The 19,421-nt window shown below is 37.2% G+C and overlaps 1 protein-coding gene across 1 annotated transcript; it reads left to right on the top strand.

The window, feature by feature from the left end:
- Positions 1–1,259: 1,259 nt before the first annotated feature.
- Positions 1,260–19,412, top strand: loxhd1b (lipoxygenase homology PLAT domains 1b). Its single transcript, XM_053236236.1, has 41 exons — positions 1,260–1,576; positions 1,773–1,887; positions 3,172–3,252; positions 3,350–3,534; positions 3,659–3,757; positions 3,880–4,028; positions 4,768–4,891; positions 5,265–5,515; positions 5,807–5,942; positions 6,131–6,291; positions 6,390–6,476; positions 6,571–6,706; positions 6,883–7,037; positions 7,145–7,305; positions 7,396–7,472; positions 8,115–8,311; positions 8,409–8,601; positions 8,749–8,909; positions 9,306–9,624; positions 9,798–9,949; positions 10,265–10,398; positions 10,581–10,726; positions 10,873–10,977; positions 11,117–11,245; positions 11,666–11,827; positions 12,111–12,292; positions 12,398–12,514; positions 12,594–12,756; positions 14,030–14,184; positions 14,365–14,574; positions 14,707–14,812; positions 14,988–15,196; positions 15,370–15,555; positions 15,994–16,121; positions 16,234–16,351; positions 16,570–16,747; positions 17,177–17,362; positions 17,518–17,688; positions 17,821–17,959; positions 18,486–18,638; positions 18,767–19,412. Exons 1-41 carry the CDS (start codon positions 1,291–1,293, stop codon positions 19,245–19,247), a joined length of 6,783 nt encoding a protein of 2,260 aa, XP_053092211.1. The 5' UTR covers positions 1,260–1,290; the 3' UTR covers positions 19,248–19,412.
- The last annotated feature ends 9 nt before the right edge of the window (positions 19,413–19,421 follow it).

Raw genomic sequence — 19,421 nt, forward strand, 5'->3', positions numbered from 1 at the left:
CTTTATTAAACATTTTTAATATCATATTATTTTCCACTGTATCCTATTAAATCAAAATAAATTGCCTGGGTCAATAGGCTATCCCTTGCGTAGTAGATGCAGTAACATAACATCAGAATCATATACCTATACTCATAGTAAAATATTATCATAATTTTGATCAGAAACATTTGAGTTAGCTTGAAGTATGGTCAACTTATCCAAGAGATCTGACTTTTTAATGTATGAACTGTCTGAAGTGGATTATAGTTATACGTTACAGTTACGTAGGTGAATGGTGGAAAAAGTCAGTAGGTAGAAAGGTAATCTTACCTCTGTAATCTTTTTATTAGTGGTTGACACGCAGCAATAATGGGTTTATTAGCTTGTTCCACAAACTTGATAATGGGTGAATGTCTCCACCAGCTGGTTGTGGGTATAACTGCCATAATAAAATCACAGCCCTTGTCTGGACTATGAAATATTTTTCCCCCAAGTAAATTTATTTGTCTGCATTTTAATGAAGAATTATTACACACAAAATTATTAGTCGCCTATTTATTATGGTTTTGAATTTAAATTGATCTTTTAATAATTTATAGTTCTATAACTATTTTAATGAAAATGGGAAAGATTATACCAATAATAATAATAATTAATATTATTACTAATGTGATGGTTTATAAAGGTGCCTCTTAATGCTAAAAACACAGGACTTTCCCTGCCAGTCGGTTTGACAAGGAACATGCCCTTTAACAGTAGCCCTGTCTAGTGAGTGTCCACATGACTAAGACATGGTAAATTTTAATGAGGCCAGTAACTGTTGTTGTTTGTGATGAGGAAGGCCCTGATGTGACAGCTTACTTGTACCCAAGAGCCCTTGCGCTCTCCCCATGACCCTTCCTGTTGGCAGGTCTCCCTAGCATCACAGGTCAGCCGGGGTGTCCTTTACGTGAACGCAAATACGACAGTTAAAGTTACAAGGCAGTAAATAAATTAAAGATGCCCTCGAAGGGGGGTGGAACTCAGCAGGAGCAAGAAACCAAAGAAGAGAAGCAGCAGTCAAAGTTAAGAAGGAAATGAAAGAGCAACGGTACAGATTTCGATAAATGTAGAATGAAGCAGGAGAACCTGAGAACAGAGACTGAACAACCATTGACGTGAGGAAGAGCAACAAAAGGGTGAAACTGCCTAAAAAGCATAAGAAGGACAAGAAGGATAAGGATAAGAAAATCTAATTGGAAGATGAAGCAGAGGATGAGACGGTGAGGTGCAGCAAAGCCAACATAAGGAGTAAGCAGGGGGGGAATAATGGGGTCAAAAGATAAGAAGTCCAAAGAGGAAGGTAAAAAAAAGAAGAAAGCTGAGAAGGAAGAGCAAGAAGAAGAAGATGAAGAAGAAGATGACGACTCTCAAAAGAAGAAAAAGAAGAAGAAGGCCAAGAAAGGTTCCACAGACAGTGATGATGAGGGTAAAAAAGGTAAAGGCAAGAAAAAGAAAAAAACTGTTGACTATGCTGAGATCTATGAGAATGAGTTAAGGAACTATGAACCAGAAAAAGTGGAAAACTATGAGGATGAATACCATAAAAAGAAAGGTATGGATTCTGTTGTGGCTTTGGTGTATTAGTGCACTGCTATAGAGTATTCTCATTCCTTTTTAGTAGTAGTAGTTTTTATAGTTTATATTGTCCATCAAGATATATCTCTCGATAAACTTTGGCAATAAGTGCTCTTTGTAGAATGTCTGTTTGAATCATCTGATTTCTTATGAATACCTACCTACACCTGCAGTTTATGAGGTGGTCACCGTCACTGGGGAAGTAGCTGGGGCTGGGACGGATGCCAACATATTTGTTACTCTTTTTGGTGATTATGGCATAACTCCAAAGGTGCATCTTGCCAGCAAGTGAGTATATAAATATGTATTTATGCATCACGGGTAATTTTGGAAAATCAGACTCAATTTTGATTGTTTAGACTGAGAGTTTCCGTATAGCTGATTAACTGATTTGTAAAAAATGTATATATATTGATGATATTGACAGCAATTTGTGCTTTTCATTTTTCCCCAAATCCACAGCACTGAAAAGAGGTATCTGACTGGCATTTTCTCACTGATTAAAATGACAGAAAAAGCCAGTTGAACACTGCTTAAAGTTGTGTTGGGGTGTTTGTATACACATGATATTCTATAGCCTTTTTCTATCAAGGACCAATGGGCTATTTACATCATGTTCTTCTAATGAATACTCTTAGAAAAAGGGTTCCTCAAGGGTTTTGTTGGATAGTTGAGGGTTCTTCACTTTCTGAAGCGGTTCTACTTAGAAGCCTCTCTGATCGGGATACACTTTGTTGTTCTACATAAAACCTTTAAGGATTCCCCCAGAGAGACAATCCAAAAAACCCTTTAGGATTCTACATTTATTTTTTTTTCTAAGAGTGTCGAGCTGTCAGCACTTTAAATGTTGCCAAATGATGGAAAGGTGGAGGTGTGATTAATAAATCTAAAGCATGTGCAAGTTTTTGTAAATTTGAGAGGCAAATGGACTTGGTTCACAGGATAAAGGATAGAATATCCATGTGTTGTAAAATATAAAGGACCTGCTTGAATTTATTGTTTGGTACTGTGCCTTCTTTTTTCAGTTTAATAGGAAATGAAAGATATTATTTTACTTCCAGATGAGCTTTTTTTTTTTTTTTTACTAAGAAGAGGATTCAGAATATTTGTGTTAAGCATGCATGATTTGAACAAGGTAGAAGATATCAGTTATGGATCTGTTGGATTTTAATTAGTGAACATCTTTGAGAATTTTAAGAATAATTATGTAGCACAATGTGAAGACCAATTTTAAAGCTATCATTTATTCTGAATATTTCTATTTGTGGAAAAGATACTTAATGAAATGTAATGAAGTGGTGTAACTAAATTACATTTCTGTCCACATTGTGCTATACAATTAGAATTAATTCACAAGGCCTTATGTACAGTTGAGTAGCTCTTTCAGTAGATGCAAGGCTGGTCATTACCTACAATAATTACATATTTGTTTAATGCTACTTATAATTATAATTATAATGATCTTATAATTAGCTAGCTTAATTGACTAAGAAAAACTTTTTAGTCTTTACACCCACCTAATCCTATTACTTTCCGTGAACTAAGCTTGTATTATCTTTATTTTCCTTACAGAAATCGAACTGCTTTTGAGAAAGGCAAAACCGATGTTTTCCGGATAAAAACTCACAATGTTGGTACTTTAAGAAAGATTAGGTATTCTAAAATAACAAACAGTTCCTTAATAAACTCCATATGTATCATCACTGGGAGTATAATTATTCAACAGAAGCGTTTCTTTTGGGTTTTTAAGGATTGAGCATGATAATACAGGCCTAAGCGCTAGCTGGTTCTTGGACCGTGTGATGCTGACTGACATGAACAGACCCCATCAACGATATTACTTTGCCTGCAACAACTGGCTCAGCAGGAAGGAGGGCGATGGACTCATTGTGCGAGATCTACTCGGAACTATAGATCCCTCTGACATGCCAAAATGTGGGTTATTTCATATGTCGGACATTTGATAATAGAGATGGACATACACAGAGGCATTTCTCAGTTTGACCAATTCTTAATTTGACTGCATTTGCTCTGTGGTCACATTTTTCTTGTTTTGTAGATAATAAGTATGTGGTGAGTGTCTTCACTGCAGATGTCAAAGGTAGCGGAACAGACGCGGATGTATTCATTAATATTTTTGGGGAAAATGGAGATACCGGTAACCAGCATGTTCTTTACAACATATCATAACCATAATGGTATGCTGCTTTATATTGTAAAACTTCTAATTTATAATGTCATGTCATTATTCGGCTGTCCTATCCCATTGTGTTTTGCAAGGGGAAAGGCGACTCAATAGTGATAAAAACAACTTTGAGAGAGGAGTAGAGGACAAGTTTACTATTGACGCACCAAACCTGGGGAAAATAAGGAAGGTCACCATTGGCCACAACAACAAAGGGTCCTCTGCTGGATGGTTTGTGGACAAGGTACAAGTTTAGCTTCTGTCTCTTAGTACTTCAATATCTATAACAGTGTAATGACCATTTAAACTGATTTGCTATTCAACTACTGAAAATTATTATGATGAAATGATGTCAAACTATTTTGACTATAACAATATCACATTTGTTTGTTACTTGTATTCCTGCTCTTTGGTTTTCATTGACTTGTTTGCTCAACTAGGTTGTAAAGTAAATATTGTTGTACAGTTATACAGTTATCTGTTTCATAACACTGCATTCCTAGACTCCTACATGAGAACTTAACAGTTGCTTAATAGGTACTCACAATCCATATCTAAAATGAGCGTGAATATAAAGGAATGTGTAGGAAACTGCTGGTGAAAAATCTAGCTATAGGTTGTTTTACCATGTTTTTTCCTTGGTAATGCACCTCAGACCTTGAAGTTTGGCTCTGTACCTTCCTCTGCTTCTGTGTCACTCACACACTTTGAGATGAGGTCATTCTCCAGGACTGTAGTCACCTTATCTGTGTTGAAAGGAAACACCACTCTACTTAACGGATTGTTTTTCCTAGTGAAGAGGCACACTACTGAGCACATAGATTATACACATTAAATCCATTTATTTCATTTATTTAAAACATGTCTGTGTTAGTAGATTACTGCAATTTTGACACGCATTACATATTTGAACTCGAATAAAAGGAAATGAATATTTTTTATTTCAATAAAATTTTATGTGATTTGATTGTGCTTGTGTTTAGGTGGTAGTGGATGACCTGGGAAACAAGGCAGTGTATGAGTTCCCTGTTGGCCGCTGGTTTGCCATAGATGAGGATGATGGAAAGATCCAAAGGGATATTTTGGTAGGAGGAAGCCAGCCCACAGGTAGGAAAGTGATTTTTTGATTTTGATTATATTTATGCAGACTAAGCACTGTGAAGTACCTAGTTAAAAGAAAATGCTCCAGATGCAACCATATTAGGTACAACCTTTTATGTAATCACTGAATGTGCTTAAAGTTTTTATTTTTAGCAAAAAAAATCTTATTTTTAAAAAAAGAGTTTATTGACAACCTTAACATTACTGTTTTAATGTTTCATGTCATCTTAGAAACAAGGTCTGGAAAAAAATTTTCAGTCTCCAACTATAGACGTTCAACCAGTCATTCTCTGTTTTAGGCCACACTTTTTGGGTTTTCTGGAGAGTAAGAGCAGCCTCAAGAGAATCTAACTCCATTGCATGTAATCCTATCTTGCAGGCATTGTTTACAACGTACAGGTGGTTACAGGAAACATCAGGGGAGCAGGCACAAACTCCAAAATCCACATAGTCATGCATGGCTCCAAGGGCACAAAGAACAGTGGAAAGATCTTTCTGGAGGGTGGCAAATTTGAACGTGGACTCACTGATATCTTTAACGTAGAAATTGCAGCTTTGCTAAGCCCTCTTGGTCGCATAACTATTGGCCATGATAATGAGGGTGTCAGTGCAGGCTGGTACTGTGATAAGGTGAGTTCCAGATTGATATCATGTGACAAATAATTACTGAAACAATCATTCTGCATTAGGCTTTCATGAAAAAAGAGACTGAAGGAATGTTTCTAATCCAGGTTATTGGTGCCTACTTCTTTTTTCCAAGTGAAGTATTGCTAATTCATCTTACATTTCTGCCATAACGGATTAGGGACCATTTATATTTGCCCTATATTTGCTCACTGCGTTCCTCACTCTTTAAAGCACTATGGGCTTTTTGATGCAGTATTGACTCCTTGAAACTCTATTGATGTCTATTTCTTTCAGGTAATAATCTACTGCCCTTTCGCTGGGATCGAGCAGACATTCCCCTGTTCTAAGTGGCTGGATGAGGATGAGGGTGATGGCCTAATTGAGAGAGAGATCTATGAAATGGTCTCACTGCGACAAAAAAGACAAAAGAGTGAGCAATCTTTTAGCTCTGAGGCAAGCTTTTAAGTCAAAAAAGAGTCATGAAATAATCTAACCAGAAAGTCTCTCTGAGCCTCAGAGCCTCAGAGAGACTAATTCATGTGTTAACCAGACTGTCCTTACAATGCTGTGGCCGAGATGATTGATGTCTGTTGTTTTCCTTGTTCTCCCGTTCATCAGAGTATCCATGGTCTCTGTGGATTTGGACGTCTGATCTTCCTGGCGCAGGCACAGATGCTTCTATTATACTACAGATCTATGGAGAGATGGGCAAGTCTGATGAGATGAAGTTGGACAACAAGACAGACAATTTTGAGCAGGGTCAGCTTGATAAATTTATGGTAATTAGTATTTTTTAGAGTCAAAATACTTTGTTTTGTTTTATTTCCTAAGTAACAGAAACCCACAAGTCTCATTTGATGGGTTGAATTTCTATTAGATTGAACTACCTGATCTTGGAAGGTTGAAAAAATTGAGAATATTTCATGAGAAGAGAAATCCATTTGCAGGATGGCATTTAAACCAGGTAAAAAAAAAATGCAATGTTTATGTGTATGTTTTAACTATTCCAAGAATTAGGCTTCTGGCCTGTGTGTAATTATTTATTTATGCCTCCAAAGGTGACACTTATGAAAACATTAACAAAAGAGAAATACACATTTCCCTGTAATCGCTGGCTGGATACAAGTGAAGATGACAACGAAGTGGTGAGGGAGCTCCCTGCAACCGGAGATCTTATCCAGGAGCCACTGGCAGGCAAGAGGCCAAGTCATTTTCAAGAGTGCCTTTACAGATCTTTAGTGTAAATGCTGTAATGACAAAATTGGTTTCAAAGCATTTGTACTACCACTAGATTGTCTTCAGCATATTATTTGATATTAATGTGTTCTATGTATTGCTGCTCTACAACAAAGCTCTTAATTCATTTGCAGTTATAAAATACAGAGTCACAGTCTACACTGGAACTGTCGGTGGAAGTGGGACAGATGCCACAGTCTTCTTATGCCTAATAGGAGATTTAGGAGACACAGGTGACCGCATCTTAGTGAACTGCAAGAATAATGTCAACAAGTTTGAGAAAGGAAATGTAAGTAGAATTGTCAATCCAATCCTCTGTGGAATGCAGACATAATATAGCTTTTGGCTTGGTTTGTGCCCTTGCACTTTAGACTTTGCATTTGTGTTCATTCACAGGGTGATGAGTTCATAATTGAGGCTGTGTCGATAGGGCAGGTACGCAGGGTACGGATTGGCCATGATGGGCGAGGTGGAGGCTGTGGCTGGTTCCTAGACAAAGTGGTGGTCAGAGAAGAAGGACAGGCTGAGTCTGAGGCTGTAGAGTTCCCATGTAATAGGTAAGTGATGTTTTTATTTATTTTTATTTTTGTTACTTGAAATGATAATGTCTCAGTTGCTCGTAGTACAGTATCTCTTTACCAATTCAGATGGCTTGACCGTAATGAGGATGATGGCCAGATTGTTCAAGAGTTAGTTCCATTTGCTGATGGACAAAAACTCTTTAGTAAGTTTCTCTTACTTCTGTATATTGTGAGTGTACTTAAAAGAGTCTATTAGATTACATAACTAGAATAACAGAGTTCAGATTTAAATGAATCTTATTAGAATGAAAGAATTGGGTGTCCTCAATAATACCACTGGAAGCAATTTGAGACCTTTGAGGCTAGAATGGTTATATACATGCCTTTGAAAATATTTAATAAGTTATACATAAAAGTATTAGTTAAAAGTATTAAAAAGTTGAAAATTTGAATCTGCTTTGACCTTATTGATGATCATGGTTATGGTTCAAATATAATAACAGAATTAACAGGTAGAACCTTAATTCCAAGGTCTCAAATTGTAGTCTTCTCATGAAGAGGTTGCCAGGGTCCCTGCCCTTCCTTCTGCTAAGTAAATTTCAGGGAGAATCTACAAGTTTGTGTAGCAGAATCTCACTTATGTAGTAAGTGGCAGTGAGAAGGGGCTAATGGCCATAGGAGGAGGCATCTGATACTGATGGTACTGCATGCAGTTAGGGTGCTACACTCAGTACCAGACATGCATCAAGCAAAACTTTCTGATCAGACATTTGATCAATCATACTGATTTTGTCTGTTCAGTGCATGAAATTTGCTTATCAACTTTGAAAGCTTTTGATTTTTAGACACCAGCTTTCATATTGAAGTAAAGACAGGCGACATCAACGGTGCCAGCTCAGACTCCAAGGTCTTTGTGAAGCTTTATGGTGAGAAAGGTGACACTAGTAAAATGATGCTGGTTGTTTCATCTAATGACCTGCAGAACTACTTTGAAACCGGCCGGGTTGATATCTTCACCATTGAGACTTTTGACATTGGACAAGTGCGTATGGCTTAATGGCTGTAACTTTCCTCTCTGATTTCTTATATGAGAAATGACTACTTTAAACTGTAAACTGATGTTGCTGAACTGTATCCAGATTAACCGTCTGCTGATTGGCCACACCAACGAAGGCATGAGGGCAGGCTGGTTTCTGGACAGCGTACAGATCAAGGTGCCCAACCAGGGTAAACACTACATGTTCCCCAGCCATCGTTGGCTCTCTGAAGATGAGGCTGATGGCAAGACTGAAGTGGAGCTCTACCCAAGTGAAATACTTGATATTGAAAAATGTACTCATTTCACACTGTATAATATGTGAAGACAATTCATTATATGTATATTTTTTATATATTTGTTTGTTCTTAATTAAAATTGTCTATAGAATTCTCTAGAATTCTTAATTAGAATTTCAGCTCTATCTCTCTTTTTCCACACAGTAATAAACTATGAGGTTACTGTGGTAACGGGTGATGTTTGGGCTGGAGGAACCAATGCCAGTGTTTTCATCCAAATATATGGAGAGGAAGGAAAAACAGACCTTATCACCTTGAAAAGCAGGTCAAACAACTTTGAAAGAGGAACCACTGAAATATTCAAGGTCATGACACATTTATGGTGTTTTACATACTTTAGTCATGCATTTACTTCTGCCTTTTGTCTAATTTGACATGAAATGTTTCATACCATTTCTGTTTGACAGCCTCTGATTTCCTATAAAAAGGTTTATACGGATTACTTGAAGACTCTTAAGGTGGCATTGGTCTGCTTAACATCCATAAGTAGTGCACCTACTATTTTTTTCAAGGAACACCAAAGAAAGATTATGTACTGGAAACCTATAGATAACTCTATTTATCCAGTACTAATTATTTCAGTACTATAACACATCTTACACAAACACTGACATCACAGGAGAATTTCTACACAGTTAATGACATTTTCAATTTATTAGAACATCAACACTGAGAGACTTTTTGGTTTTTGTTTGGAACAGATTGAAGCTAAAGACGTGGGAAATATCTTCAAAATCCGCATTGGCCATGATGGAACAGGAATTGGCTCTGGATGGTACTTAGAAAAGGTGGACTTGAAGTACTTGGTCATGGCCATGGTGAGGAAAGAGAAGAAAGAAGACAAGAAGAAAAACAAAAAGAAGAAAAAGAAGGAGGAAGAAGAGGATGAGGAGGGTGAGGAAGTGATGCAGGAAGTAGTGAAGACACTTACCTTTCCCTGTGATCGTTGGCTGGCTGAGGATGAGGAGGATGGGGAATTGATAGTGGAGCTTCTACCTGAGGACAATGAGGAGCTAGAAGGTAAAGAAATGCATCAAAACCTTTTATCATCATCTCAAATAGTATCTCTTTATTTGTTCATCTATACTCACAGGCTGCTTACTTTGTTGTACCGTAAATCAGCTTTACAGTGTATTAATGACTATCAAAACACCAATCACCATAAATAACCATTTGATCATATCTGCTCATAGAAAACACATATGAAGTCAGTGTCTTTACGGGGAACATGTGGGGTGCGGGAACCGATGCCAACGTTTACATCAATATCTATGGTGAGAATGGTGACACTGGGGAGCGTCCCCTGAAGAAATCTAACAACCTTAACAAATTTGAGCGTGGTCATGTGAGTAAGACTCTATTATCACTCTGAGACTGTCCTGTAACTCTAAGAAACCTGATATAGTCCCACCTGTTATTCAGAATAGATGCGCTGGTGTACGGTAGCTCTTAATGTTAGCTGATCATATATAATTTAAGGCATACCTTCATTGTTATGTCTGATGTAACACACCACACCATGGTCTTATATCTTTTGAAGTGTTGAAGGCAAAAAATGTTCATTTCGTTACGTAGGCAATTAACTCATTCTGCTAATTTTAATTTATTTTGATGATAATGATGGCCATTTGCAAGTCAGTTGCATCTGTATGTGTTACAGGAAGACATTTTCACAATAAAAGCAGTTGAACTGGGGCCTTTGAAGAAGCTAAGGATCCATCATGATAACAGCCATGCCAACTCAGCCTGGTACCTGGACCGAGTTGAGATTATAGATACAAAAGATGACACCACGTGAGTGTGCCTTTGATAAGAAATTTTGAAGACATGGGCTAATTCTAAGCTATTTTGCTATTTTAAGAAAAAAAATAATAAAATTCTATCCGTACTGCTAACTTTGATATATTAACCTTCATGAAAAGCATATACTGTTAAACATTTCAAAGCAAAGATGTTCAAATTGGATACTAATGCAGGTACTACTTCCCCTGTAACCGCTGGTTGGCTGTTGATGAGGATGATGGCCAGATTGTCAGAGAGCTGGTGCCTGTGGATGAGGCTTTCATGAAGAAGAATGAGGATGAGGAAGGGTTAGGAGCCACCTTAGGGCTGGAGCAGAAAGGTAAAGAAAAGTTTCATGACACTTTGTATGATCATGGATGGCTATTTTAACAAATATCTGCTTTCTGCACTTAGAGGAATGTTGTGTTTTATAAACTGTGCACAAAAAGATCCAAAGACACAAAGGCTCATTATTATTTTTCACAGCCATGTCAACAACATACACACTGAAGATTAAGACTGGGGAGAAGAAATATGCCGGAACAGATGCCAATGTGTTTGCAGTTCTTTATGGAGAGTATGATGATACAGGTTAAACACCATAAAGCAATAGAATTAGCAAAACCTTCAAAACAAAACTGTTTTTAAAAGCTTGCCACTGTCTTGGGAGCTTTGAGATGACATTCTCTGCTCTTACTTTTATGGATTTGATGCTTCATTCATTCTACAGGAATTATTAACCTGAAGGCCAGCAAAACTCACAAGAATAAGTTTGAACAAGGATTCATCGATGAGTTCATTGTGGAAGCTGTTAATCTTGGAGAGCTTAAAAGGATCAGAATTGGCCATGACAATGCTGGTAAGATTTTGGATAGTGTTTCTATCTAAAATGTTCGCTGAAGGAACCTGCTTAATTTCAACAGAATTTTGTTGAAAGTAAATGTCAAATGAATGCTAAACTAAGGCAGAGTTACAAAGCCTTCCAGCTTTGTGCCTCCTGGATGTAATCGACTGCTTCTAAAAAGCTGTTAGCAAAGACTAGCTGTCTGCGTCCTACCATTCATGTATGAATAGTGGCCAGTGGTGCTCCTAAAGACTACCCTTGTTCAGCAGTGTGTATCATAGCAGTCAAGTCCAACATGATCCTGATCTTGGGGAGAGAATGGCTTGTTGTATGAATAAGATTTGTTAAATAAGATAGGTGGTAATATAAGTCTACATATCAATGCCAACACATTAGTAAACATGATGTTAACACATTCCATTGCCTCTCATTCAGGGGGTTCAGGTTGGTTTTTGGATTGGGTGGAGATTAATGCACCTTCTCAGGGTCTGAAACTCTGTTTCCCATGTGGCCGCTGGCTGGATAAGGGAGAAGATGATGGGGCATTAGCAAGAGATTTGTACCCAGCTGAACTACAGACTGAGGTGTACACTCCATGTAAGGGATCGTCAATTTTACATTGTATATTCGCCTTCCTCAAGTTTTTATATCCCATATTCTTCTGGATATTTACTCTCGTGCAAAGCTCAGTTCAAACCTAAGTGTAAATCACAGTTAATTAATAAGAAACTTAATCTGTTCAACTCTCTAGGAAAGCAGGTCAGCAGGGTCTGACAATATAATGTAAAAAAAAGTGTATAAAGATGTATAAGTGATTTTTTTTTATATCAGATGTTCTACAATGTTGAGGCAATGATCGTTTTGTCTGTTCTATCTACAGTTGTGCCCTATGAGATTAAAACCTTTACTAGTGATATCTTTGGAGCAGGAACGGATGCAGATGTCTTCATTGTTCTCTATGGTGAAAATGGAGTCTGCACTCACCAAAAGTATCTCTGTGTGAATAAGAGAGAAAGGCGCATGTACTTTGAGAGGGGAGCAGAGAACATGTTCATTGTGGAAGTGAGCACAGTACATTCAATACTACTGCTAATTTAAAAAATGGCCTTTATTTACCTTTCCTCAGCTTTGGTGCGCATAATAAATTTATATTTTGTTAATGTGCAGCTGGAAGATGTAGGCGATGTAATTGAGAAGATTCGCATTGGACATGACAACAGAGGCATAAACCCTGGGTGGCATCTTGACCGAGTGGAGATTAGAAGGCTTTTAAGGAAAGGAAAGGTAGTAGATTTCTATGCCATTTTCTTTCTGGACAGTAATTTCCAGAAATATTTGCAATTTAGTTTGTATCCCTCTTAAGGGATCTGAGACTACCATATTCCCATGTGAGAGATGGTTGGCAAAGTCTGAAGATGATGGCGAGACAGTGAGAGAGCTGGTGCCCTCAGACATCATCATAGAGAGGCTTCTAAGAGATGGCACTCTGAAATGCACTGAGACTGAAGTGGAAGATGCATTGGAAAGTACGTTCCCCATTGAGCACTTATTTCTGACTAACTAAATGTTACATACTATGTAGTACACTATATGGCCAAAAGTATGTGGTCACCTGACCATCACACCCATATGTGGGCCCCAAACTTTTGCCACAAAGTTTGAAGCACAGAGTTGTCTAGAATATCTTTGTATGCTGTTGCATTAAGAATTCCCCTAAGGGAGCTAAGGAGCCCAAACATGTTCCAGCATGGCAATGCCACTGTGCAGTGCCCTGGGCCATGAAGAGATTGTTTGCTCTGGTTGGTGTGGAAGAACTTGAGTGGCCTGCGTAGAGCCCTGACCTCAACCCCACTGAACATGTTTGAATGTTTGGGACGAACTGTGTGCCAGGCCTATTTGTCTGACATCAGTACCCGACCTCACTAATGCTCTTGTGGCTAAATGGGTACAAATCCCACAAGCACATATGGGTATGATTGGTCAGGTGTCCACATACAATATATGTATATGTATATATACACACACACACACACACACACACACACACACACACATATATATATATATATATATATATGTGTGTATAAAGAAATGCTGTAGAGCAAAGATGCCTTCAAAAATAATGAAACTAAATGTTTCTGCATAAAAAAATACTACAAAGAGCAGTAAACAGTAATAAATGAAATAAAGTCAATATTTGGTGTGACGATCCTTTGCTTTGTTCAGTTTGTTCAGCATCTTGCAGAACCAGCCACAGTTCTTCTGGAGACTTTGTCTGTTGCACTCGCTTCTTATTTTTGCAGCAAAACCCAGCAGCCTTCATTATGTTTTTTGGTCTGAAAAGTGGTCTTTTATGTAATATGCTGCTTTCTTTACTGACATTTTTCTGTAACATTTCACAAACATTTTTCTGTAACATTTAATTTTGTGCTGGAAAGCTAATGTTTGGAAATGTAAAAAGTTTTTGTACTGAATCAATAATGTAGAAGTCATAAAATAAAAATCTATAACAAAGTTTGTACTAAAAAAAATTTTAAAAATAGGGTGCCTAAGGCTTTTGCACAGTACTATGTAATACTATATATAACTATATATAACTATATATATATATATATATATATATATACATGTATATATGTATACAATGTTATATGGTGACAGAATATTTGTCACCATATAGAGCTGAGTGCTGAATTAGCTTTTAGTAAAATTACTATGTCTACTTTAAATAAGAAATCAGTTATGTGTCAAAAGGTCATTTCTGATAAGTTTCCTGTTTTTTTCCCTCATATTCTTCAGCTCACACATATGAAGTGTCTGTAAGAACAGGTGATATGTATGGAGCAGGTACAGATGCCAATGTGTTCCTGACCATCTATGGAGAACTTGGAGACACAGGAGAACGCAAACTCAGCAAATCAGAGACCAACAAAAATAAGTTTAAGAGAGGAGCAGTATGTCTTTACTTGAACAATATTTCAAAAGCAATATTTCTCATGCCTGGTCCCTGAGAATTCTGCATCTGTTTTGTGTTTAACCACATCAAATACAAAAGATGTTTTCAGTGTTTATTATAACTCATATATACTATATTCACTTTTACACATCAGTTGTTTGCTGATTCTTCATTCTAGGTTGATAAATTCAGCATTGAGGCTGTGGACCTCGGGCAAGTTTTTAAGATCAAAATACGGCATGACAATTCTATGATAGGAGCGGACTGGTACCTAGAACAGGTGGAAATTGTGGATACAGACACAGAGGAAACCTCCATGTTCTTATGTGAAAGGTGGCTCTCAAAAAAGAAAGAAGATAAAAGGATTGAGAGAACATTTTATGTCAAGGTGAGAAAGTTTAAATGACTTCCTTCAAGTAGTTCTGGCATGCAGTTTTATGATTTTTAAGTATAATAAACTAAAGTAATTATTGTTTTTCGATACTGAATTATCTACCTGAGGTACTTGCCATTCTACCAGGGATATGAAGGTGAAAGGAATCCCCAGAATTCTAAGCCAAGCCTAGACAGCAACATGAACAAGAAGAAAAAGAAGAAAAAATCAGCAGCTGTAGAGGAGGGTGCTGGTAAGGTTTAATTTATATATTAATTTGCGGTAATTGTGTAGTAAAACTTAAAATAGTTGTTAAATGAATCTATATTGTGTTGACTCTAAACACTTGCATTATGACTGTATGCTATTAGGCAAGAGTAGTTCCACTGTGTCATCTGCATAATTATTTGTTATTTTCTAAACCACAGTGATCCCATATCACTTTACGGTGTCGACAGGATCGGACCGTGATGCTAGTACTACCAGTCGGGTCTTTGTGATCATCATAGGAGCAAATGATCTTGAAACAGACAGACTCTGGCTCGACCTTCCTGAAGGAAAGAAATGCTTTGCTGCTGAAACTATGGAACACTTTGAATGTTATGGGTTGGATGTAGGAGAAATCAAAAGAGTCGAGGCAAGACAAATGCACCACTGATGCAGATTGTACTTTAAATTCAGTGATATCAAATGCAATCATATGTTTGTTTGTTTTTTTTTTAAACAGTGCCAAGAGCTTCAGTCAGAAATTGTATTGCGATTGAAAGGCATTATTTATCTTCTTTACTACATGTTTTTTTCTTTCTGCAGTTAGGCCATAATGGTGCTACTCCAGAAAGCTGCTGGCTGGTGGAGGAGCTGGCCGTGGCAGTGCCTACCAAAGGCATCAAGTATATATTCCAGTGTAACTGCTGGCTTGCCAAGGATAGAGGGGATGGTCTCACATCAAGAATGTTCAATATACTTGATGCCATCACTATTAATATAATTCAAAAGGTCATATTATTATTATTATTATTATTATTATTATTATTATTACATAATTATAAATAAGTACATTATTGTGATACTTTGCTTTCTTGTTGTTTATACAATAATCACTAATGCTGCATAATGATGTATTCACATCTGTGGTGATTAGCTGGAAATTCTGTTTTTTAATGATACACAAATTTTTCTAGTGTTCTAGCATTGTGTGAACACAGCATGATAGTCTGTGATATAAATATACATAAATTATTCATTCATTCATCTTCAGTAAGCACTTTATACTGGTCAGGGTGGTGGTGAATTCAGGGTCTTTCAATGGGCTCCAGACTGGAATACACCCTGGATGGGTCTATAAATAAATAAATTAATATAACTTTGTTTGACTTTTGATCTTACTTGACCACTGATATCTAGGCACCCAAATCCTTAAACTTCTTTCTTCAGGTTATCTATGAGATTACAGTTGTTACAGGAGACGTCCAGTATGCAGGGACAGACACCAACATATTTATAACTGTATTTGGGGCCAATGGGAGCACAGAAGAGATTTTGTTACCAAAGAATGAGGACAGGTGACAGATATTTATTATTTGAGCTCTCATTCCCTCAAATAGCCTCAGATGAGCTAATCACAATATTACAAAACTTTTAAGATGGCATTCTACTGCTATTCACTTATCCTAGGTTTGAGAGAGATCAGAAGGACACTTTTAATTTGGAGATAGATGACATTGCTCCACTTAAAAAGCTGAGGGTTCGCATCGATGGGACAGGATGCCGACCTGATTGGTTCCTTGACAAGGTCAGTTTAAATATCAGACTGTCATTAATGAGTTGAGTGAGTCTTCATTGGTATTACTGGTTACAATTACACAGAAGCCAATTGTGTTTTATTGTTTGACAGTACAATGAGTCACCTGTTGGATACGGTAATCTGGTTGGAGAGAGCAGATGATAAACAGTGTTTGGGGTTTATGTTGCATTGTTGTCATTGTCTTCTTGTCATGTTACATGACCTAGATTATCATGCGAAACCCAATCACTGAGGAAGTGTCGGTTTTCACCTATGAGGACTGGCTATCCAAAACGAAAGGGCCAAAGAGGACAAAGGTCTGTGAGCTCCCTGCAGTGGTTGACGATGAGGAGATGGTGGAGAAAACCACCTATATCATTCAGGTTAAAACCAGTGACATTGCTGGTAGGTCACACATGCATGTTTGGCTATTTATTTATTTTTTTGTATGCAAAATGCATGTTGTTTGCATTATTGCATAAAAGATATTGATCTTTTCTGGGCAGTGATATAGTGGCATTTAAATCAACTTTAATCAACTAAAATCATAAATTTTATGTGACTACACTCTCTCTTCAGGTTATCCAACTAGAGTTGTTACAGGAGTCATGCATGCTGTCACCTTTTTTAATGGCTATGTAAGAATGAAATGAGATGAATCTACAATTTAAGCATATTGTAATAAGACAGAATTATATACATATATAATTTTCTAAGGTCTTATTAGATAATAACATGCAATTAATGTATGCAAATAGAAATGTGAACTCACTTGTCACAAGGAAAAATACACAAATGAATAAAAGATAACATTATACACATATTGTTTTCCAGGTGCAGGCACAGATGCTAACGTGTTCATGATTGTGTTTGGGGAGAATGGGGACACAGGCACTCTAGCACTGAAAGAATGCAGCAACAGGAACAAATTTGAGCGCAATCAGGTGGATGTGTTCCGCTTTTCAGACATCCTCAGCCTGGGAGAGCTTTCCAAGATCCGAGTATGGCATGATAATAAGGGTAAAAATAAATAAATAAATAAATAAAATAAAATTTTCACTCAGGCTAAGTCACTTCAGACTGATTACAACCTCTAACATAACACCATTCCAGTATCTATGCCCTTGGGCTAATGTTGTCAAAAGTCTGGTTCATTTTTCTCTTCTTGCCTTAAGGTGTTGCTCCTGGTTGGCACTTAGAAAACATTGATGTAAAAGATGAGTTCATGAGCCAAACCTTTCGATTCCCTTGTGACCGCTGGCTGGCCAAAAGTGAGGATGATGGCCAGATTATTCGGGAACTGGCCTGTGCCAACAATGATATCCTGGACCTCAGTGACAAGACCAGTATGACACAGGCTTTACATTTTTAAACTTTAGTTTCATATATTGATGTGATTTTGTATTCATGTGATAAGTGCAAGCAATTGTGCTTAATGGAAAACACTAAATATATTTAAATTTTTATGTTCATTCTAGAATATGATATTGACATTACTACAGCCAACTATGAAGGTGCAGGGACAAAGGAGAATGTGTGCATAGTGCTTGAGGGGAAAAGAGCACGTTCGAAGGAGTTTATGATGGAAAATTCTTCAAAGAAAAGGAGATTTGTGTGGTATGAACTTGCATAGCTAGCATAACCTAGAAGAGTGGTTCTCAAAGGGGGATCTGGGGTCTCTAACCAGTGGGTTATTTGAATTGAATGGGTTTAACCCAAAGATTAACTCAGCCTATAAATCAAAACAAGTCAACCTATAAATCATGTCACCTTAGTCCTAATGTTACCTGGAGGTGTACAGGAATAGAAAATTCTATGGCTCGAATAAATAGATAAAATATTACCTACATTATTCACATGTTTAAATACTGTTCATGAAATAAATCTCTTGGAATTTATTGTACAGTTTAAGGGGTCCCTGGCTACTAAAAGTTTGATAACCCGTAACCTAGAGAACCCACACATTGTGCCACTGACCATCTATCTATCTATCTATCTATCTATCTATCTAGCTATCTATCTATTTTCTGTATTCTGAGTTCCATCTTCACGTCATCTTCATGCCTTCATGTGGTACATAGTTTAGCATGCTATAAATTTATCATATTTATAAATAATGTAGTTTTTTTTCTTGATAATTTAGGGGTACAACTGACTCATTTGAGTTTTCCTCCAAACATCTGGGAGATATTGTTAGCATCTCTTTGGGCCATATAACAAAAGATAAAAAAGTGAAGAATGAGGCTTACTGGCATGTTGAGGAGGTGGTGGTGACAGAACAAGAGCTGGGGAACAAGTGAGCTTACTTTGTACAAGTGCAATATATTTTATTGTAATTTATATATCATTTACTTGTCCAGAAATAGCATTTATTTTTAATAGCATTTTTATGTACTTTTGTGTCCATCCCTCACACCTCTCCAGGTACTTTTTCCATTGTGATGCCCAGATCCTTCTCAGTACGAAGAAAGGCGAGTTTGTGACATTTGAGTGCATTAAGTGCGTTGAGAGCTTCGCCAGCAAAGTGCGCAGCTTGGTTCCCGTCAAATATGAGATTATTGTCATCACAGGTGATGTGAAGGGAGCTGGGACTGATGCCAATGTCTTCATTACCATCTATGGTGTGAACGGCGACTCAGGGAAGCATCCACTGAAGCAGAAATTTAGGAACCTGTTTGAGAGGGGCCGTACTGACCGCTTCATGTTGGAGATGCTGGACTTGGGTGATCTCCTGAGAGTAAAAGTGGAGCATGACAACACTGGCCAAGCACCAGGCTGGTACCTGGAGTGTGTAGAGATTACAAACACTGCCAACTGGGTTACCACAATCTTCGTTTGTGGAAAGTGGATGGATAAAACAAAAGCAGATGGAGAAATCGAAAGAGTTTTGTTCCCCAGATACTGACACTCGTACCTTTTTTATGAACTGGTTTTCCATTTTAATTTACATTTTTCATTAGTTTATTAATTTTTAGAAATGAATTTTTAAAATTTTAAAACTATTTAGTACTTTTTGAATAGCAATTTGAGCCAACATTTTATCTAAATGAAATAATGGATTCGATGTAAAAGAGCCATC

The sequence above is a fragment of the Pangasianodon hypophthalmus genome, chromosome 8 (assembly GCF_027358585.1).
Source record: "Pangasianodon hypophthalmus isolate fPanHyp1 chromosome 8, fPanHyp1.pri, whole genome shotgun sequence".
NCBI classification, from domain to species: domain Eukaryota; kingdom Metazoa; phylum Chordata; class Actinopteri; order Siluriformes; family Pangasiidae; genus Pangasianodon; species Pangasianodon hypophthalmus.